General features: G+C 42.8%; 1 protein-coding gene across 13 annotated transcripts in view; it reads right to left on the reverse strand.

Annotated features, from left to right (window-relative positions):
• PKHD1 (PKHD1 ciliary IPT domain containing fibrocystin/polyductin) overlaps positions 1 to 24,037 on the reverse strand; it is an 800,857-nt gene that overhangs the window by 347,657 nt on the left and 429,163 nt on the right. For all 13 annotated transcript variants that reach the window (XR_004538726.1, XR_004538727.1, XM_033936724.1 and 10 more), the window contains 2 exons: positions 22,675 to 22,887; positions 1,067 to 1,274 (listed from right to left, as the gene is read on the reverse strand). Coding sequence is in view for 11 of the 13 variants with exons in the window: in XM_033936724.1 (XP_033792615.1) it covers positions 1,067 to 1,274; positions 22,675 to 22,887 (421 nt within the window). In the remaining 2 variants the exon portion in view is untranslated. The remainder of the gene's footprint in view (positions 1 to 1,066; positions 1,275 to 22,674; positions 22,888 to 24,037) is intronic.

A 24,037-nucleotide genomic window follows, 5' to 3' on the forward strand; every position in this document is an offset into this window, starting at 1 on the left:
AGCCAATGCATAAAGTTGGGGGGAGGGAGGGGAGAGTTAGGAGGCTAGCTGGATATAATAGTGTTTTTTTTTAAATATATATACTCTCTTCAGTCGATTTAGGATCTTTTGAGTGGTGACTGGGTTGAATTTTGACCAGCATCTGTTAGCTAGAATCCTTTCATTTTCATTGTATTTGGTTAGGTGTGGATCTATGATATCTTCCAGGTTGTTTGTGAATAATGCTCTTAATATTCTGATTTTTCCCTGAAAGTAATATGCTAGGTTGTCTGTGTCTGGTTGTTATTTTGGCCTTCTGTTATGTCTTTTGTAGAAATCAGTGAGTTGTAGATTCTGAATAGACATTTGGAGGAATTTTTTAGATTAGGTAATCAGGTTATCATTGTATGACCTTTTTGCTTCCATTACTGCTAATTTGTATTGTTTTATTTTTTTTTCCTCCAGTTAATGTTCTCCATATTCTTTTATGCTCTTCTTACTTCTTTCCTCATGACTTTTGACTGTTCTGTGAACCATGGATTATTTTGCCGTTTTAGTTTTCTTGTTTTTATTGGTACAATCCTATTTAGAACAGTATTTTCAATATTTTCCCAGGCTGTAATGTCATCTATGTCTCCGTTCATTGCATACTGGAAAATCAAAGGTCTATCAATCCCAATATTCTGTTTCCAACAGTGGTCAACCCTGGTCACAAGTACCTGGCAAGATTCCAAGTAGAAAAACAGATTTTGTGCTGCTTGTCCTAGGAATAAGCAGTGGATTTCCCCCAAACCATCTCAATAATGATTTACAGACTTTTAGGAAATTGTCCAAACCTTTTTTAAACCCTGTTAAACTAACTGCTTTCACCACGTTCTCTGGTAGTGAATTCCAGAGATTAATTACACATTGAGTGAAGAAATATTTTTTCCGGTTTGTTTTAAATCTACTACTTAGTAGCTTCATCGTATGTCCCCTAGTCCTAGTATTTTTGGAAAGAGTATTTTCTTTTCAACTTTTTCATAGAACATACATAAATTCTTTATAAAATAGCAAAAAAAAAAAAAAAAGCAAAAACATTACATACTTGAGTGGTGGCTTAATTAAGATTTCTGTGCCATTCACACTTTCTATGGTAACAATGTCTTCATTTCTTACAGTTCCTTCAGAGTCCATTCCACTGATTACTATTATATCCCCAGCTCTCCAGTCAACAGCTTTCTCTAGGACTAATTTTGTATCATTAAAAGAAGCTTCTGAGTCCAGGTGTGTAAAAGTGACTTCTGGCTGCCGACCTAAAATAGAGATAGAGAACAACATAAATACTGTAGAGTAGTCCTTAAAAAGCTTCTTACTTAGCTACATATGGCTAACCAAATGGGAGTCTTGTCTTCCTATTTCAAGTTTTTGGAGCAGAGTGATTTTATTTTTATTGAGGAGTACCAGTGAGTTTTATAGTAATGCTAGTTTCTTAGGAGGGATTTGACTGCCATTATAAATACTAATGTCACATTACAGAGATCCTATCCTGAAGATAGAGCACAGAAACATACTTACAAGGCTGATGTTCATAATCCACATTGACAAGAATGACAGAATTCAGGGTTCTGGGAGCAGCAGGACCATCCAATGCTGACTACCTTTTAACCAAATAAACATATCCTTCCCTGATCTCCTTCACCCTCTTGACTGAGACAAATCTCACATCACATGATGCATTAGGAAACTCAAACCAACACTTGAATTTTGTAAAACCAGACAAGTATCAAGACTCAGTGTTCATTAAATACAACAAGCATTCACATAACTGTGAGCTATATGAAGTCAAGTCAGAATAAGAGTGTAAATCAGAAAAAAAAATAAAAAATAAGGCATATAGATATAAGGCAAACAGTTATCAAACAGACAAGCTTTATAGAAAACCAGGCTCAAACTCTACTCAGGTCAATAACAAGGGGAAAAAAAACACCCAAATCCTCTCTAGTAACCTACAACAGGTAACTCTGGTGCAAATTTTATCTGCATAGCAAACAAATGAAGGACAATTCTATAACTTGGTATCTGCACTTACGCACCTCTTAAACATATCAGAGGTGCCATAATTGGTTATGATGCGTTTAAGTGCTCCATGAGTTATAAGGTAGTGCATAATGGTTTAGGGCCATATTCTATATGGTGCCTATAAAAATCGGTGCCAACTAGAATGGCGCTTGGTGCACTTCTACAAAGTGCACGTACCTTTTATAGAATCATGCTTAGCTCTGGTACCGATGCATAACTTTGGCACAGGCAATTATGCCAGCTAAAAAACCAGGGCTAAATGCCTGAGCTTAAGTTATGCACGCATAAGACACATTCTATAATGCGTCTTATAGGAATGCCCTGATCCACCCCAGACATGCCCCCTTTTCAAATTCACGCACTACAGCTTTTTAATAGAGTTTTACTTTCTGAGTTGTGTGCGTAACTTTTAATTAGTCCCAATTAGTTTCAATTGTGAGGTATTCTTCGCCAATTATTGGCTTTGATTAGACAATTAATTAAGTTTCAAGTTTATTTAAAACTTTTCATACCATTCAATCAGACTTCTGAGCGGTGTACAATAAAAATTATAGTTTGTGTCACATAGAATGGGGAAGACAATTAAAAAAGATTATGTGATAAATTAGACGGGACGGACAGAAACATATAGGAAAAGGGGGAAGAACTACAATGTTTTTCAAGAGAAACAGAACAATTAAGGGAAAAAATTTGGGATAGGGAAAAAAGGATGCTTTAGAATCAGCTCCGATCCCCATAGGGAGGAGCGATGGCAAATCGGCCGAAAGCCGTTGCCACTAGCGGGGGGGGGGGGGGCGGAGGGAAGGGGGGAGGGTAGATAAAAGAGGAGTGGGAAGGGGGACGCACCCCTTTTCGGCGACGCAAGAGCTGGGAGAAAGAGGCAGCATCCCATCTCCCTATAGCTCCACCGCCACCCAGCTTTCGCAAACTCCAAAAAACATAAACTACAACTCATAATACCAACTCGACAGGTAAGAATCTGTCGGTTTGTTGCTGCCACGCGGCCTGATCCGTCTGCTGCGGGGAGAGGGGGAGCGTCGCCCCTGCTAGGGTCTGCCGCCCTGCCGCCCTCCGGCGCTCTCGATGTTGGAGAGGACGGAGGGGGCGGCCCGCCCTGAACGTGCGTGCGGGTCCGCCTGCCTTGGAGCGCCGCGCCTTCCTGCCGCTCGGCGGTTTTAAATTTGGTGCCGGCTCTCCCCGCGTGTGGCTGGTGCAGGGGAAGGAAGGGTGCGGCTGGTGAGGATTCGCGGCGTCGGCCGCGCCGGCTTTCAGGGCCACCGACTCCCTCCTCCCTGGCCGCAGGTCGCGTTGGCGTTCGGGGACGGCACGGAGGGGGCGGCCCGCCTTGAACGTGCGTACGGGACCGCCTGCCTTGGAGCGCCGCGCCTTCCTGCCGCTCGGCTTCCTGGTGCCGGCTCTCCCCGCGTGTGGCTGGGGCAGGGGAGGGAGGGGTGCGGCTTGTGAGGAGTCGCGGCGTCGGCCGCGCCGGCTTTCAGGGCCGCCAACTCCCTCCTCCCTGGCCGCAGGTCGCGTTGGCGTTCGGGGACGGCTAATCCCTCTGCCCAGGCCGCGGGCCGCGTTGGAGCTAGCGGCTCGCGGCACCGAACGACCCCCTTCACGTTGGGGGGGCGGCGCCGGCGTTCGGAGACGACGACCTCCTCCTCCCAGGCCGCGGGCCGCGTTGGGGGCGGCGCAGGCGTTCACGGTCGTCGACTCCCTCCTCCCAGGCCGCGGGCCGCGTGGGGGCTAGCGGCTCGCGGCATCGACAGACTCCCTTCTTCCTAGGCCGCGGGCCAGGTTGGGGGGGCGGCGCGGGCGTTCGGGGACGGCGACTCCCTCCTCCCAGGCCGCGGGCCGCGTGGGGGCTAGCGGCTCGCGGCATCGACAGACTCCCTTCTTCCTAGGCCGCGGGCCAGGTTGGGGGGGCGGCGCGGGCGTTCGGGGATGGCGACTCCCTCCTCCCAGGCCGCGGGCCGCGTGGGGGCTAGCGGCTCACGGCATCGACAGACTCCCTTCTTCCTAGGCCGCGGGCCAGGTTGGGGGGGCGGCGCGGGCGTTCGGGGACGGCGACTCCCTCCTCCCAGGCCGCGGGCCGCGTTGGGGGGCGGCGCAGGCGTTCATGGACATCGACTCCCTCCTCCCAGGCCGCGGGCCGCGTGGGGGCTAGCGGCTCGCGGTATCGAGCGCGGGCGTTCGGGGACAGCGACTCCCTCCTCGCGGCCCGCGTTGGGGCTAGCGGCTTGCGGCCCGGTGCTCCGCCATCCGGCAGCTGCATAAGCGTCCCGTGGGGATACCGACACCGGTTCTATACACCCCGGTGTGCAGCTGCCGGAGAGAGGACGCAGGAGAGGAATGTCCGCCGCAGGAGCTGGAAGCGCCGGTACCTGCCAGGTTACCGACCGCCAAAGGGTGGTTGGATGCGCTACATCTTCATGCTGGGAGCGTCCACGGCTCTATAGAGCCCAAGGGACAGAAGGCACCACCCACTTGGCCCCTCTCTAGCCTGGTAGCCCGATTAAGGTAAGACTTTATTAGCTGCAGCACTAACGGCCATTTTATGCTATTATTTGGCTTTTACTTTAACTCTCCAGCACAACTCGTCCGCTAGTATAGGACATTCAAGCTAATTATGGCAATTACTTTTATGTCATGCTATGTGCCATTTTATGCTATTGAAGGCTGCATGCTATGTGCCATTTTATGTCAGGCCATTATATGCTAATTTGGCTATTTGTATATGCTATTTAAATGCTATTTCAGGCCATTATATGCTAATTTGTGCTAAGTGGATATGCTATACAACAACAACAACTTGGCACCAACGCGCTTGTCTACTGTTTAAATGCTATTTCAGGTTATTATTTGCTATTGGCCATTATATTCTTTGTTGGCTATTTGTATATGCTATACAACGTGGCACCAACGCGCTGGTCTCCAGCTGGTTCTCTTGCCTGCCTTTGTTACTGACGTCTTTATACGTCTTTATATTGCATCTTATGCGTATTTATAGAGCCAGCCTCACTGTCTCTATTCTTTTAGTACTTCTTATAGACATGCCGGCTCAACGTAAGTCACGAGCAAAACCAGCAGCTCAACGTAAGCCACGAGCAAAACCAGCAGCTCAGATACAGCCCTCGGCTACTAGTCAAAAAAAGACTAGGACTACGCGTGCCACAACATCAGCGGCTCTAACAGCAGAGGCTTCCACGGCCTCAACGGCAGCGGCTGCTTCTACGGCAGCACAATCTCAGCAAGATCTAGTTGCCTTAATGGCGGAGTTCCAGAGGCAGATACTCCAGCACGGGGTTCAAACGGTGCACCAACGACTTCTTGGGGGCCAGTCACCACGGGTCCCGGTTGAGCCACCACAAGCGGCACCACCCCCACCTCAAGCTGCACCAACACCGACATACCCACCTCCGGCACAGCCGATGTTACCAGCACAGCCGCTGTTGGTCCCAGGTGAGCCACTAACACCAACATACTCACCTCTAGCACATGAGATTGCGCCCGTTACACGGGATGCTCTCTCTTCACACATTACGCCCTCATCTCTCAGGTTGGCTAATGGACAGGCGGAGGACCAGCTTACTCTAGCACGTAGTATACGTGAGGCACTGTTGATCTTCGAACAGTCTAGGGCTATACCCCCTTCTGAACCTATTAACGCAGGGCCGTCAGTTCAAACAGACCCCATAGTTAGCAGAGGAGGGGATGACATCACATGTGGTGTAACCACTCTCGCTTCGGGAGTCCCTAGAGCAGTGAAAGAAAAAATATGGAAGAGAGACTATGTAGACATGTTTTCCTTATTACAGAGAGAACCAGAGGAGGACAACTACATAGAGACTGATAGGATATACATACAGTTAGAGAGAGAGAGAAAACCAAAGATCTATAAATCCTTAACTAACTGGATATTCGCCTTCCACATATACATGAGTGTAGTAGTAGAAAGAGAGCCAAAGATATCCCCCTATTTAATCAGATATTTGGACACAATTATCCGGGTGCACAAGAAATACGGGGGATGGGCCTGGCTCAACTACGATATTAAATTCCGGAAAAGTATGGCAGAAAACAAAGCAATAACATGGAAGCATAGAGTATTTGATCTATGGATGGACGAAATGTGCGCTTTGCGGCCATTTCTGCCCGATAGGTTCCCAGACAGATCCACTAGCGGGACCCAAGGGTTCGGAGACAGACCACGGCCGCTTCCCCAATTTCCTCGACAAGGAGGCCACATGGCAGGAAAGCAGATCTGTAGGCTATTCAACAGAAGCCATTGCACATGGACCAACTGTAAATACAGACATGCCTGCCACTCCTGCGGAGGTACACACCCTGCAAGCCAGTGCAGGAATGCAAAAGACCGCAGATTGTTCACTCAACCTGCCCCAACACACACCGATGCACCTGGCCCCCTCCCCCATCAAGGCTAGCGCTTTGCTCCCATGGTTAAGATTATACCCGATGAGGGAGGACGCACACGCCATCACGAGAGGCTTCTTAGACGGCTTCTCCATACCTTACACTGGCCCACTCAATCTACAGCTTAGAATTCCTAAAAACTCCATATCATGCCAAGCCCACAAACAAATAGTCCAAGATAAGATCGATAAAGAATTACAACTCGGTCGGATAGCGGGCCCCTTCGACACGCCACCTTTTCCCGCATTCCTTATTTCTCCCATTGGAGTAATTCCAAAAAAAGAGCCTGGCAAGTTCCGCCTCATCCATAACCTTTCCCACCCGGCCGGGCAGCAGTTAATGACTTCATCGACCCAGCGTTATGCTCCGTACAGTACACCTCACTAGACCAAGCCATATCATTCATAAAAGCATCTGGCCCTAGTACTATGTTGGCAAAAGTTGACATAGAATCTGCTTTTAGACTTTTGCCGGTACACCCCCAATCCTTTCCCTTACTGGGTTTTCACTGGAACGGGCAATTCTATTTTGATAAATGTATGCCCATGGGCTGTTCTGTTTCTTGTGCTTACTTCGAGCAGTTCAGTACATTTGTAAATTGGGTATTTGGTCAGACAACGTCACATGGTTTAGCTGTCCACTACTTAGATGACTTCCTGTTCATAGCTCAGACTCAGAATGACTGTGAACATTTAATGTCGTCATTCCATCAACTGGCCAAACACTTTGGCATCCCACTAGCCCAAGAAAAAACAGTAGGCCCGTCAAGCATTCTCACCTTCCTAGGTATTGAGCTGGACGTGATTAATCAAGTCTCACGCCTTCCTGCAGACAAACTCGATAAACTTCATTCGGCAATACATCACATGTGTACACGGAAAAAGGCTACATTATGCCAATTCCAAGAACTTCTGGGCTTACTGGCGTTTGCCACCAGGGTGATTCCCATAGGCAGAATTTTCACCAGACAACTAGCTAGAGCTACAGTGGGAGCAGATAAGCCCCACCACCACATTAGAATTACCGGAACTATCAGGGACGACCTCAGACTATGGGACTCATTCCTGACCAATTTCAATGGACGCGTGTTCTGGCAATCATCTACCGAAAATGCCGACGCCCTACAGCTCTATACTGATGCAGCAGGCAGCCAGGGATTCGGTATATACTTTCAGGGGGCATGGTCTTCAGCAAAATGGCCTAGTTTATGGGTTAGCTCAGGCATCCTCAAGAACATTACATTTCTGGAGCTGTTTCCTATCATGGTCTCCCTACACCTATGGGGTAGATTGTTAACACATAGGTCCATTGTGTTTCGGTCTGACAACTCGGCCGTAGTCGAAGCCATTAATAGGTTAACCTCCAAATCCTTACCCATTATTAACTTGTTAAGACACATTGTACTGCTTTGCCTACGCTACAACATCACTGTCAAGTCTCAGCATATACCCGGCTCCCAAAATGCCATTGCTGATGCTTTATCTCGCTTTAAGATGGCAACATTCCGGGCTTTGGCCCCAGCAGCGGAACACCACCCAACGTCAATTCCGGACGAAGTATGGCGCTTTGGACCCCCGAGGTTTGGAAGTTGATGCTCAACTCGCTATCCCCATCTACTCGGCGAAGATATATTCAGCTGTTCACTGACTACACATCTGCAGGGATGGACTGCACACTGCCCTCTCTCGTCCACTTTATATTACACTCCAAACAGTCGGGCATACGAAGAACTAAGATAGCGGCCACACTCTCCAGCGTGAGTTTCTTCACCGAGGCGATGGGTTCCCCAAACCCCACGAAGGCTGCGGTGGTGCGCCGCATGATGAGAGGATGGGAGCGCGAGCAGGCTTCCCTCCCTGACCGCCGCCTCCCTATTTCCCTCGATTACTTAGTTCTGATTCTACAGGTTCTGCCAAAAGTATGCCGCAATGCATACGAGGTGACGCTGTTCCGGTGTGCCTATTGCCTGGCTTTTCATGGCGCCCTACGCGTTAGTGAACTGGTCCCAGCCTCCAAACGTCCGGGAGCGTTAGGAGGCATGTTACTAGCCAACGTCCATTTCACAGAGACCTCCTTATCTATCAAGATACCTAGATCTAAAACCGACCAACTAGCCAGAGGCACCTGGCTATCATTACACCCCTCCAACGATCTACGTGCCTGCCCAATACACAATTTTCTACGTTATATGGCCCTCAGGCCCATTGCACCCGGCCTTCTCTTGTTACATTACGACGGGTCTCCGCTGTCCCGTTTTCAATTTGCTAGAATTTTGCAACTCTCCATGATTCAGCTAGGTATGCAAGACAAACATTTCCGCACGCACTCCTTTCGCATAGGAGCAGCAACCACCGCTGCTGACCAGGGTCTCTCAGACAATCAAATAAAAGTCTTGGGGAGATGGAAGTCTGCTGCATTCCGAAAATACATCCGTCTACCCATTGCTCACTAATCAATATTCTACTAACTCGTCTCCCATCTCCTCTTCCCGGTTGCAGGTTCTCTGAGACACATCTGGATCTGCGGCCACTCCTTCGTGCATTGGGCCTAGAGAAGAACTCAGGTGAGACCTGGGGGTATTAATCTCGGCTTCCCGATGTCCGAAGCAGTGGTCACTTGGATGGGGACAAGGGGAATGCTATGGGATCAGCTCATGCCATCCATTCAATGGGCGCTACGGTCTCACTGCAGTCCTCACACAATCATCCTACACCTGGGAGGGAACGATATCACATCCACGAACAGTGTCCTGCTAGTTAAGAGAATGCAGCACGACTGTTTGTCGTTAGCCGCCATGCTGCCCCATACCACGTTAATGTGGTCGCAAATAATACCACGGTTAGTTTGGAAAGGAGCTAGATCCCACTCAGCGGTAGAGAGAACGCGGAAAAAACTAAATAAATGGATGTGCAAATTCATGCCTACCATCAGAGGCCTCTACATAATACATGACCTGCTTGAGGACGGCTGTCCGGGCTTGTACCGACCGGATGGGGTACACCTCTCCGATATCGGCCTAGACATATTCCTCAGTACCCTACAGAATGGCATAGAAGCGCTACTGATGCGTCCCGGGCCGCAGCCATGACACTTGGGGGGAACCCGCGCTAAGCGAGGTTTCGCTAGCCACGGGTAGTGGAAGGTAAGCACAGCATATGTCTAAAAGCATACATATGGGCAGTGTTAAGAAATAGGGCACGTCACCTTGCTTGGACGGCAGGGAGGCCAGGCCATGAGCTTCACTGCAACCTAACGCTGAGGAGAGGACACCTCCTTGCACGGGAAGGGTCCGGCGAGCCGGGGAAGCTTGTACGGCCCCCTACATCGTGCAGGGAGATAGGCATATGCTGTGCGGCTGTTGTTATGTTATGTTGTTACGTTATGTTATGTTCATATGTTGCAGATAAGTAATGTTATATTGCGCTGCTGGCTGCGGCCTAATAAATTCCACTCTGAGTTGAAATTGTCTGAGTGTCGTTTGTACCAGGTCCTACCTGCATGGGGGGCAACAAGTGCTGAGTGCACGATTTGCTGCAATCAGCAAGTACATCAGCTATGTGCACAACTTTAGGTTCCATATACAGAATTTGGGGGTTAGTGCATAACTGCAAGGAGGGGTGTATGAATGGGCGGAGCATGGGAGTGGCATGGACAGGTCTAGAACTAGTACATGTATCTTATAGAATACTATATGACATGCATCACTTAAGCATTCCATTTTAAACCTGCTATATAATAGTGCAAAAAAAATGCAGAGTGACTTGGGGTATAGAAATCCAAAGGAGACATACGAGTTGCGAGGGGGGGGATTCTGTAACCAGTGTTGTTTTTGACAGACGCCAGTTACAGAATCCAGCTTTTAGGCGAAGGACTGGCCCCTCCTTATCTTTTCACCTTAGTATTATTTTATGCTCCTACTAGATTATTGAGATCACTAAGGGCTTTATCGCACGCACCTTTTTAGCGTGCGCTAACCCCCGTGCTAGCCGAAAAACTACCGCCTGCTCAAGAGGAGGCGGTAGCGGCTAGTGCGGCCGGCAAATTAGCATAAGTTATTATGCGCGTTAAACCGCTAACGTGGCTTCATAAAAGGAGCCCTAAGGGTTCCTTTTACAAAGCCATGGTAGATGTTTCTACTGTGGGTCGGTGAGGTAAATGCTCTGACGTTCATAGGAATTCTATGAGCGTTGAAGCATTTGCCTTGTCGGCCCACAGTAGAAACTTCTACTGCAGTTTTGTAAAAGCCAGCATAAATGATAATAGAGTGGTTATACCTCATATTTCAAGGATTCATCTTGCATCTACTAGAGATTGTGTGCATTGTGGAATAGTTTACCATTGGAATTGAAAAGGAAAAATCCTTAGTAAATTTTTAAAGATATTTGGAAGTACATTATTTTCAATTAGCTTTTTTTACATTGAAATGACAGGAGTTCTTTGTCGCAATCTGCAATATAATCTGTATGTATGTTAAAGTAAACAAAAAAATTTGAATCATTTTAAATCATTCAAGAAACAGATCGTTTTTAACGGAGTTCTTATCAATATTTATGACTGGATTATTTTATAAACTGCTTTGATCTTGATGTATGGCTAAGCAATATATAAAGAATTTTAATAAACATAAACATGTTTCCACCTGGACTGCACCGCTCATCTCTTGCTACTTCTGACTCTCTTCAGGGACACTTCTGAAAAATGCCCATTATTAAAGTATAAGCTACCTCTAGGAGATCTAGGAGATAATCTCCACAGCCATACTGTGAACTCAGCAGCATGGGGTTTGGAACCACATCCTCAGGGTGCTGAGGCAATAGCTCTAACCACTATACCACACTCTCCTCAAATTTACCTGGATAACAGTGGCCATTATTCAGATAAATGGTCTTGAATATTGCCCCAATTAGAAATCAGAGATAATGAAATATAAAAAAATTAATTAATAAGGAAATGCTAAAAAAAAAAGAAAAGAAAATACATCTAAATAAAATATTTTAAAAAGAAAAATAAAGGAATATAATAAAACAGATTAAGAAATACAGTAGACTCTCTGTTAACCAATGTTTATCAGAGCAAAGGTGGAGAAAAGTCCCTCCTCCCTGCTAATAATCTGAACTCCCTACACTTTGCACCTCCCTCCACCCCCCCAAACTCTAAACAAAACAAGCAAACTATGCTTATGTAGTAATATTTAAAAGATATTGGAAACTCTGGTCCAACAGATATTGGGATGATCTGTTGAGAAGCAACTGGTAGATATGATGAAGATACCGAAGTATTATTAGTCAAGATCTTAAAATATATTAAAGTCAACTCCTTAAAACCTGATTCTACTGTATTTACACTAAGACAAAAGGTAGAAGTTACAGTGCATTCCAGTGTTGCTTAAAAGGTACAGGAAAACTTTAGAACAATAGGAGATTCCACAGCCCTGGAAGAGAGTAAAGCAATGAATCTCAAACTGTGTGCTGTGGCAAGATTCTGGGTATGCCGCAGTACGATATAGACTTGTCACTACCGGCACAGGTGCCGGCGCCTCTTCTCCTCTTTGCCCCCTCAGCTATGAAGGGATTTCCAAAACCCAGCAGTTTCTCCAGTTTTTGGAAGGCCCCCAAGCTCAAGGCTACATCTGGAGGGCCTCTGAGCATGCACAAATGTTGACATGATGATGTCATTGGGCAACATCTGCGCATGCTCGGAGGCCCTCTACATGTGGTCCCGAGTTTAGTGTGCCGCAGTAAAAAAATTTTGTGACGCACTGCAGTAAAGATACTACTACCATGCAAGCAGAATTATGAATGCCAAAATCTGATACATCCCACTTGTGACCCATCAGTCCTTGTTCAGTTTATATCTCCAACCATCCCATTCCAATCACAGACTGTAAAGCCCCCATCACTCCCCTATCCATTAAATCAACTTCTCACCTTGATATCAAGACCATACTGCCACTTCCCCAATTATACTAACCTCAGGCTTGTATGCCTTCAGTCAAGTATGGGAAATTCAAACAGACATATTGTTTATCTAACCTTAAGCCATTAAAAAAACCTGGCATCTTACCAACTGAGATGACTCGGAATGATACTGTAAAAAAATGGAGACTACACAAAAGAAAACAATTACAGATGACAATAAGAAAGCTGATGTTATCACAGAAGAGACAGATATTAATACTAACCAGATGCTTGCTCTTATACCAGGTCAGAAGGAAGATGAGAAAAACAAATGGGAAGAGATACCAATTGCTGAACCTACACAAATTATCTGCAAGCTAGAGGAAATCATTCCTAAAGACAGCCATGCATTGGGATTTGGATTTGGATTTTGCTCATATCCTTTTTGTAGTAGTTCAAGGTGGGTTACATTACATGGGTGTCTTCTATCCCGCCAATAAAAAAAAAAATGAAACAATTAGTAAGACGACTAGAAAGAACTTGGAAAAAAATAGGAGAAGTGTCAGACCGTAACAACTGGAGATCTAACATAAAAATCTACAGATAACTGATAAAAGACAAACGTAAAGCATTCTACTCTTCTAAAATCAACTTATCTAACACTAGTTCAAAAGGCATCAATACAAAAGAGCTTTTCAACTTGGTTACAAATTTATTTGACACCACAAACCACTCTCAACTTGTGCACAATATTAAACTACCTTCAGCAAATGATTTAGCACAGCATTTTGATTCAAAAATTAAAAACCTAAGAAACAACTGTTCGACAAATGACACTAACTGTAATCAAATAGCCAACATACAAGGAAATGAAATACCAGCAGGCATGATCTGGAGTTCCTTTCAAGATTTAGAATGGAATAATTATATCAAACTATATAATAAATACTCTAAATCATACTGCAGTCTGGACTCATGTCCCCCAGAAATCATGAAAGCATCTCCTTTAGAATTTAAACTATCACTGCTGAATTACTTAGACCATAAGCTAAAAAATGGAAAATTCCTCACTAATAATGGTCACATAATAATAACCCCAATTCCAAAAAATAGTAAAGAATCATCAGCACTGATTACCAACTATAGACCAGAAGCATCCATTCCATTCATCGTAAAAATCATGGAAGGATTGGTACACTCCCAACTTATGGAATATCTCAATCAGTTCTCTCTCTTGCATGAAACTCAATCTGGCTTTAGACCTTTGTTTAGTGCTGAGACAGTAATTGCGGCTATCTTAGATAATCTGCGTCTCTAGTTCGGTAAGGGCCTTAACACCCTGATCATGCAATTTGATATGAGCTCTGCCTTTGACCTAGTTGACCATGGGAAAATACTACAATGCCTAGATGCAACTGGCATTAGGAAAGAGGTGTTGGACTGGTTCCGAGGCTTCCTTATTTCCCATAGCTATCAAGTACGTTTCAATTACGATCTCTCCGATACCTGGAGCAATCCATCTGGTGTACTGCAAGAATCACCACTATCCCCACTGCTTTTCAATGTCTACATGTCCTCATTAGGTGCGCAATTGACCCAGCTAGGGATAAAATTGTTCAATTACGCAGATAATTTTACGATCATCATTCCATTTACTAACTCTCTCGGAAATTACTCCCAAGGCATCAGAAGCACTAAATTTGATGGAGCAATGGATGACTGAATTCAAACTGAAACTAAATTCAGAAAAAACAAAATTTTTTGTAGCTTCGCCATACCCACTTGACACCAAAACACCGCTATGCATCAATAACCTTTGTTATCCTATTCAGTCTACTATGAAGATATTGGGTGTAACACTAGACCAGTGCTTAACCATGAAGGACCAGGAAGACTCCTTAATCACTCTCTGGAAACTTCGATCCATTAGAGCATATTTTGATATGCCAGCATTTAGAATCCTGGTACAATCCCTCGTTCTGAGTTAACTTGATTATTGTAACATAGCCTATTTAGCAATTTCCCAAAAGAATAGGCAACGTTTATAACTAATGCAAAATGCAGTGGTCAAACTGATTTTCGGGCTGAAGAAGTTTGATCATGTAACACCTTACTAGCCAGCTGCACTGGCTTCCGATGGAGGCACGCGTAATTTAAGTTCGCCTGTTTCTGCTTTAAAGTACTATATGGACTAGCCCCTAAATACATAACTGACCTTTTCTCCTTCTCAGCCAACAGACATAAGAGAAGTTCACATTCGATCTTCATTTCCCCTCCAGTTAGATGATGTAAACTCAAAAGACACCATCAACACCTTTTCTCACATCAGGCAGCATTCTGGGGTAAAGATCTAGAACAATTGCTTACGCCTACTACTTATGGAGAATTCAGGAAACGCCTAAAATATATATCTGTTCCTGAATATCTAGGCAGTTGACCCGTACAACTCTTTCTCCTCAATAACTGATCCCTTGAGCTTTTAATCTCTAGCTTCCACCCTGTTAAGTTCAATCTATTTGTACCTTTCTTTTAATCTTTGTAAACCACATAGAACTTCACGGTTCTGCGGTACATAAGCTGTTGTTATTATTATTATTATTATTCTTTCAGTTCTAGGCGGTTTACAAAAGAATTGGTCTGGACATTCCCAGGGAGATTACAAGGTTGATAGTTGGAAAAAAGCATTAGGATCTGGGGAGTCAAGAAGTTTTTGTTAGATCAATTGACAAATTTCTTGAATATCATGGTTTTCAATTCTTTCCTGAAGATTTTGTAGTTGGGCGTTGTGGTCATCAGATTGGAGAGGTGGTGGTCTAGTCTTGCTACTTGGGTTGCTAATAGGCTGTCATATATTTTTTTGCTTTGTATGCCTTTGATTGGGGGGTGGGTAAAGTGTGCCTGTGTTCTCCTTGGTCTCGATGTGTTTTTTTCTGATTAGGCGATTGTTTAGATAGCTTGGTCGGTCTCCATTCAAGGCTTTGTAGATATTTTTCCTGGAGGTCTTTACCTGAGGCAATGGAGGATAAGTGACATACCCAAGATCATAAGGTGTGGCTGTGAAATTTGAGCTTGCTGCTCTACTAATTAAGCTCCTATTACTACTCACATGATTAAGTCTACAATGGATTATAGCGAGGAATATACCAGAACTCACTAGAAGTTTCTCTAGCAGTTCAATGTTGGCATGGATCAATTTTCTTTTGAGATTTCCTCCTGGAATAGCATCTGTAGGTCTTTTATAATTTTTCTCTGTTTTTTCCAGTTCTGGGTTGTATGTCACCACCAGAGGAATTCTTTCTGTGGTTTTCTTGTCTTTGTACTGCAATAGGTTGCGTCTGTGTATTTCAAGGGAGGAAACAATATTCTTGGAAATGATTTTGGAATTGTATCCTTTTTGTTTAAAAGATTGAGCCAGGGTTATGAGATTTTTATCTCTGTCTTTTGGGTGAGAGCAGATACAGTGGTATAGTATGGCTTGGCTGTGTGTAATGGATTTTTTTTTTGTATGTGAAGGGTGGAAGCTGGAGTTGTGGAGACAGTTATATACAGATGTCTATATACAGGAAGCCCCAACAGACAACACACAACAAACAGATCCAACAAAGTCTGCAGTACGGTAGGCATAAGCAAAAAAACAAGATAAAACTGCAGATCAAAATGTACAAGATACCAAATATTAATGCAGTTACTGATATCACCTTACTACAAACTAAGGGAACCAACACAGTCCATGTTTCGGAGAACACACCTTCTTCAGGGGTCCATGGTTGTTAAGGTTTAAGATAAACCGCAATGAGAATGGTATAAAACAAAAGCCTGTGTGAATGAAACACAAGCCGGCATTAAGGCTTGCTTGCTTGTTTTGAGTGCAAATTAACACAAACCACAGCTTGACAGTTGACAAGCAAACGTGCATTTCAACATCCACCATCTGCAGTCGTTCTCTTTTTATCAATTTAATTTCCATCAGAGCTGAAAATTCAAGTTCACAAAGATAAGAAGATCCAAACAATAACAAAGCTTTGATTGTTTTGTTGCTCAAGTTAGGATAACTATTGCATAAAAAATTACTTGCCGTTAATTTTCATAGACCAATCACGTCAAAGAATGATGCTTGTCTGGGCGATTGTATCCTTAGGCACACAGACGCTCATAACATTGACAGATTTATATATATACAACGTACATGTCATCTATTCTAGTGTATACCTATGAAGGGAATTTTTTAAAATAAAGTAAAATTCTGTAATCTTTCGTGCCACACCACTGTGCCAAGCCACACAGTTTGAGAGACACTGCCCTACATGAACCAACTTGGATGCAGTACTTCCACTACAAACTTGGAAACATCAACCCAGTAAATATGATGTAAACAATTGTAATACTGTAGCAGTCATTCTTAGATCTTCTAACTTTAACAGCAATAACAGATCTACTAAATCACAAGCACCCAACATATCTAATGATATCAGGCAAAGGGTTTCGTTGTGATCTAAACCAGTGTTCCCCAACCTTGTCCTGGAGGACCACCAGGCCAGTCAGGTTTTCAGGATAGCCCTAATGAATATGCATGGAGCATATTTGCATGCCTGGCACCTCCATTATATGCAGATCTCTCTCATGCATATTCATTAGGGCTAGCCTGAAAACCCAACTGGCCTGGAAGTCCCCCAGGACAGGGTTGGGAGCCACTGCTCTAAACCCTCTTTCAAAACATCCACAACAGACACTAATAATAGCTCCACGTTATGTTCCTGCCAGAACCCAAACCGAAATGGGCTCAGGCAGCCAACATTCTTCACAAACCTCTCAAAACTCAACTTCAAATGTTTTCCATTGCTGGAATATCATATTGGAACTAGCTTACTGGACCATTAAGATTATGTGCAGATCGTTACAGCTTTAAGAAATTGTTCGAAACCAAACTGTCTTTCCTAACATTGTTTGGGAATTTTTGCAACATTTTAATACATTATTGAAGAATTTGTAGGTTTTGTTTTCACATGGGTTGATATTATTTTGTAGAATGATTTGTACTGTTTTTGTTTTTGATTTATGTATGTTTATTTGGAAACCGCTGTGACTCCAGGTGGTATATTAAGTTTTTAAATAAATAAATAAAGTATGTGACAATAAAAATGATCAACACACTGGCGCTGTCAAAACTTCACCTGTCTCTCGCCGGTCTGTCTTGCATCGGGCTCCACTCCCCCATGCTGGCTTTTTCTCTCGCCAAATGCAGGACACCGATCTCAGATTCATGAAGAAATTATCAGTCATGGGATTACTGGGATACATTTATTTGGCTGGTTGTCAAAAACTTTTAAGAGGAGAGGTCAAGTGACTCAGGCTTTTCCTTTGTTCCTTCCCAAGGTTTCTCTATTCAGTTTGCTAAAGGTTAATGAGCCTGATAAATGAATTGAAACACCGTGCTGTTCACATGCATTAAATTATGCAAATTTTGCAATGAGTAATGTTAGCCAAATACCTTTTCCTGCATATTCACCTGAATGCATGTTATCACAATATCAAGTTGTGCATGTTATGTTTGAAAATTAAACTGGATTGGCTACACATAATAGTCCAAACATCAAAACTAACAGGAAAAGTTAGAAAAACAAACTGGATTAGACCGCATAACTTTCAATTTGCTTTTCAACCAAAGTGGAAAAGAATTGTATATCAGGAGTCTCTGAAGGCCAGTGACTCACAGTCTGACATTAACTTTGTAGATTTTTTGAAAACTACCAATACTTAAGAAATGAGAATCAGTGTCAAGTTAGCATTAACCCTGCTATAAAAGTAAATTCAGGTTTCCAGTTTCAGGATTATTGATATGCCACCTTTTAGATGAACAAATCAAGGCAGTTTACAACAAGTTAGATAAAATAAGAGCAGAGTAAAGCTATTCTTACGTTCTTAATTATAATAGGGAAGGCAGAGAGAAAGAGAAATTAATCTGCTGCTAGGTTCCTGGTCTTCAGGACACCCATTACTACATGTCCCAATGCTAAACCAGAAGGACGGCAGGAAGGTTATCAGTGATCAAATACTCTTCGAAAAAGGTAGGTTTTTAGACTAGCTTTAAAATTCTTTTTTTTTTTATAAAATCTTTATTCATTTCAAATCTTAAAACAAGTACAATAATTGCATTTATCAATTTAACTTTCAAATACACTTGAAATCTTACAATTGGTCCTCATATTATAAAACAATATCCCCTCCCTTATTCAATTATGAAAATGATTTATTGTTTATTAGGCGGACAGGGAACATCAGGTCTGACAATTGTTTACCTGCGTGCACCAAGATCAGTTATGGCAGGATGATCAGTAGACCTGGTTCTTTTAAAAGGGATGGGGCAATTTCCCTATGATGAAAGACTAACCTCCTGTGTTACTAAGGTGCGCTGTGTTTTAGCGTGCGCTAAATATACATGCGCGCTAACCGCTAATGAGTCCATAGACTAACAAGCACGCATTAGCATTTAGCGTGTGATTAGCACATGCTAAAACGCATAGCACACCTTTGTAAAAGGAGCCTTAAAGCAGCTAGAGCTCTTCAGCTTGGAGAAGAGATGGCTCAGAGGAGAAATGATAAAGGTCTATAAAATACTGAGTGGAGTGGAAGGGTAGATGCGATTCGCTTGCTTATTCTTTCCAAAAATACTAGGACTAGGGAGCATGCGATGAAGCTACTAAGTAGTAGATTTTAAAACAAAATCAAAGAAAATATTTCTTCATTCAATGTGTAATTAATCTCTGGAATTCATTGCTAGAGAATGTGGCGAAAAGTTAGCTTAGCAGGGTTTAAAAAAGGTTTGGATAATTTCTTAAAACAGTTCATAAGCCTTTATTGAGATGACTTGGGGAAATCCACTGCTTATTACTAGGATAAGCAGCATGAAATCTGTTTTACTACTTGGGATCTAGCTAGGTACTTGGGACCTGGGTTAGCCACTGTTGGAAACAGGATACTGGGCTCGATGGACCTTCAGTCTGACCCAGTATGGTGACTCTTATGTTCTTACACATTTAACCACTGAATTGTTGACAAAAAACAAAAAAAACCACAGGACTGAATTAGATTGTCATAGCTGATCTTGATCAGTTAGTAATTGCAATTTCTAATGTATTTTACTAAAAAAGAAAAAAATCAAGAAGTAGGAATAGGCAAGGCCCATAAAGTTGGATTTCTCTTAAGAAACTCTCAGACTGCTTTTCCAGTGAAACCCTGTGAACCTGATTAAAGACATTGATATATCTCCCTTTTGAACAATCAATAAAACTCTTTTTGTTCAGCCTCCCAACACGGTGGCAGGGGCCATAATTATATTGTCAAAAAGCACAAGGCACCCTGGCTGACTGCGACTCTCTTCCAAACTGACACAAGATTGGCAGGCAGTTTATGGGTGGTGTGCACTGACTGGCAGCCAAGCAGGTTAAAGCCAAAGGCAACAATGAAATTTCCCAAAACACTATGACCACCCGAGCACCCGGCTGCCACTCACAGGTAAGCTTGGGTCTTCTTAGTCATATTAACATATCAAAGATAGCAATGACAGTGCTTAGTAGAGGATCTGAACTCAACCGTAGCTGTGGAATATTTTCAGCAATTCAGATAAAAAAAAAAAAAAAAATTAATTTGTGCACTGTTCTCTCTGTGAGATGGCTGGAAATTTCAAAGTCTGTTTGTTTAATGATTTCAGACTGTGATCGAGTGATAAAGAATAACATTGACAAACACTCCAATTTGTTCTATAGCATGGACCAAGCTGGTGTTAAATTAGAACCAGCACAAAATGTTCTTTTTGATGTTAAGCAATATGATACCAGAAAATGTGTGCTGTCTGTCCAATCTAATTTTCCAGGGTCTTTCACTAAGTTCAGTGTTAAATCATAGATTACACAAATGGTTTCAATGATGCTTAATTGTAGCCATGCACTGAGACTTTGCCTTACCCATTTAAAGCAATGCTTATGAGACAATTTGATTAATCTTGTACAAATTATGTGAATGTGGGTTTCTTTTTATTGTCTCCCTGTCATAGATATTTGAATAAAGCAGAGGTGTTTAAATAGTGTAAACAAAAGTAATATTTTAGTAATATTGCTTTATTCTACTGATAGGTAGTATTAATAGCATCAGAATTCTATAAATGTTTCATGCAACAAATAAAAGCCACATACGGTTCCCTCGGATTTCTACCCCCAAATGCATCATGCTGCACCTCTTCGCATTGAATTTTAGTTGCCAGATGTTGGACCATTCTTCTAACTTTGCAGATCATTTTTCATGTTTTGCACTTCCTCCGGGGTGTCCACTCTTAAAAATCTTGGTATCATCCACAAAGAAGCTAACCTTACCTTCTAATCCTTCAGCAATGTTGCTCACAAACATATTGAACAAAATCGGTTCCGGCACTCCACTGCTCACCTTTCCCTCCTCCGTGCGAATTCCATTAACCACCACCCTCTGGCGTCTGTCTGTCAACCAGCTTCTAATCCAGTTCACTACTTTGGGCCCTAACTTCAGTCCATGAAGTTTGTTTAAGAGCCTCTTATGAGGAACCGTGTCAAAAGCTTTGAGGAAATCAAAGTAAATTACATCTAGCGCACATCCTTGAACCAATTCTCTGGTCACCCAGTCAAAGAATTCAATCAGATTCATTTGGCATGATTTACCTTTATTAAACCCATGCTGCCTCGGATCTTGAAATCCATTAGATTCTAAGAACTTTGGGCGGGATGTGGGCAGGCTTAGACTTAGTCGTACAGCATGTATAACTGAAACTTTTACAACAAAGCCTAGACGGAACTTGGACGATGTGACTTAGACCATTTAAAACATGGTCTAAGTCACAAAACTTCACCTAAAGTCATCAGATAAGCACTGCAAACACATAATACAGACACCCAAACACTACCCCAGTGATCACTGACCCCCCCAACCCCATAAAAATTGTAATCACACCTTTAAAATTCAGTCTCCAGACCATCATCACCTGGCAGCCTGGCATAGGAAAGCCTAGTCGTCCAGCACAGAGGCGGCTTAAGTCGTCTTGGGGGTGGGTTAGGGACTCATGGAGAGGAGGACCCATGCCCATAAGCCCCTGTAATCACTGCATTGATACTTAAACATGTGCACTCCTCTATACACCCCCAAAACCCTTTTTTACTGGCATATAAGTGGCTCCTGCAGCCATAAGGGCTATTAGGGTGGTAGATAAGTGGGTCTAGGGGATTCTGGATGTGGTTTGGGGGGCTCACCATGACCTATAAGGGAGCTGTAGTAAGGAGAAGACATGGCACCCTTTTTGTGAAGTTCACAGCAGTGCCCTGTAAGGTATCCCACTATTTAGGTGGCATGTCTGGGTGTACAGTCCATCACTTTGCAGACCCCTCCCACATCCAACAGGGCTTGTTCTAGGCACTTTTGACTTGGACAAAAAGTTGGACGAAAATGTGGTATAAAGATAGACGATTTAGCGGTTTGGACGATCAGATCAGCAGGACGTATAGTTAAGACGATTTTCGAAACAAAAAAAAATTTTGGATGTATTTTTCGAAAATGTGTCCTAGGCTGTTTTTTTACTTTGGACGACTTGTGGCTTAGATGAAAACGGACTTAGACGTTCCTTTCGATTATGCCCCTCCATATATAAAACAATCTGATATTAGAAATGACAGCTTTGGTAAATCAGTAGGTACAGATTTTAATTTTTTAGAATATTCTCTGACCTCAAGGTTGTCGTCCTCCAGTGTCCTTTTGTTTTTTTGGTTTTTTAAACAAAACTTGAGATAATTACTATACATTAAATTTTCATATCAACTGATACAGATAACATGCTGTTTTTCTTCTGTTATCATCAGTCTACAATACTAATCCTTAGATGATCTAGCCTATACTCATCACATATCTTACTCTCCAACTATGGGCTCCTTTTACTAAGCTGTGTTAGCATTTTTAGTGCATGCAGCATTTTAGCGTGCGCTAAACCCACGCTACTTGGCTAGAACTAATGCCAGCTCAATGCTGGTGTTAGCGTCTAGCGTGCGCGGCATTTTAGTACGCATTATTCCTAATGCGGCTTAGTAAAAGGAGCCCTATGTCTTATCGATTCTGACCTTTTCATCAACAATTCCAGGGCTATGCCCCACAATATCTTATATACTCTTATACCCTGTAATTAACTGGTAGCTAGTGTTACCTTCTTAACATGAGAATATACAGCTTTATAAAAAACTATTAAACAATTATATAAAGTAGTAAACAGAGTGTTAATACTTGTTAATGAGCTTACCATGGAGGGACAGAGTTGCATTCCTCACAGCTATAAATTTAACTCCATATCGATAAAAGGGCACAGAATGGGAACTTCCATAGAGGTGGATTTGTGCTTTTCCAAGAAAAGGCTGAAGTGAGGATCCCACCTGGAGTTTGCCACCATCTGATATTAATATATAATGGGCATGTAAATAAATGGGCCCAGGTCCAACGAAGAGCAGTTTGCCTCCTGAAACAACATCAAAATTGAATATGCATCCTATGAGATTTAGAATATCATTGTTGTCATAATTTATCAATTAAAACTATTCTCTTCTTTTGATTCTTCATTTGCCACGCCTGAAATGACCAGGTCCCAGTTTGTATTAGCCTCGTTCTGTTGTCCCGACTACAGATGCATCCGGGGACACCTCTTTAGAAAGAAATCACACACACACACACACACACAAACACACATGCAAATAGGCAAACAGATGTCTCTCCCTTTATTCAGAGGTAACTTTCTATGTGCTAACTTTTATGCATGCATGTAAATGTTTATAATACTAGCATATATGTAAATGTGCACACATTTACACATGCATGCCAGATATGCGCTTAAGTACTATTCTATAACTACACACATATCTCTGATAGTGTGTAGTTTGAAATTAGGGGATACATATACATAGAGTCTGGGCAGAGAATAGGCAATGCACAAAGTTTCACGTATAACTTAGAGAATACTATATTATATGCATATCTCTGAAATATACCACTCCAACTGGCTCTTCTCTAAAATGTTTAGAAGTTGAGTACTATAAGCAAGCCACACTCTCAATTCCTACTTCAAACTTATTATTCATATAGATTTTCAGAGACCTCAGTGATAAATCCCTATCAGCAATGAAATCTTGAGCCTATTAGGGAAGTAAGTATCTAATCGGCACTGGTCTCACTTTATCTTATTCAGCTTGAAAAAAGTATTTCATTAGTTAGATTATACTTTCATTATATTCATTTCAGTAATTCTTAACTCTTTATTGTCTTTATATCAGGAGTCACAGGAATCTTCTAGTTTTGCTAAGATTATAGGATCTCTAATGTTGGGGGGGAAGCATCTAAACTTTATAAAATCCTAAGAGAAACAAATGGGGAGAAAGATGTTTCCTTTGACATGTGGTCAGAAGATGACATGTGGTCAGAAGATCTAAATGTAAATCCTGTAGAAATAGAATGGGAGTCGTTTTGGACATATTCAGCAAGGCCTACTAGGTCGGCAGCCATTTGTCAATCTACCTACTTTATTTCACATAGAGTTTATTGGACCCCTACTAAGATTGCAAGGGTGTTATATCAATCTTCAGATTTGTGCTGGTCATGCACTCAGCAGCCTGGGA

The sequence above is a fragment of the Geotrypetes seraphini genome, chromosome 3 (assembly GCF_902459505.1).
Source record: "Geotrypetes seraphini chromosome 3, aGeoSer1.1, whole genome shotgun sequence".
In the NCBI taxonomy this organism is placed as follows: domain Eukaryota; kingdom Metazoa; phylum Chordata; class Amphibia; order Gymnophiona; family Dermophiidae; genus Geotrypetes; species Geotrypetes seraphini.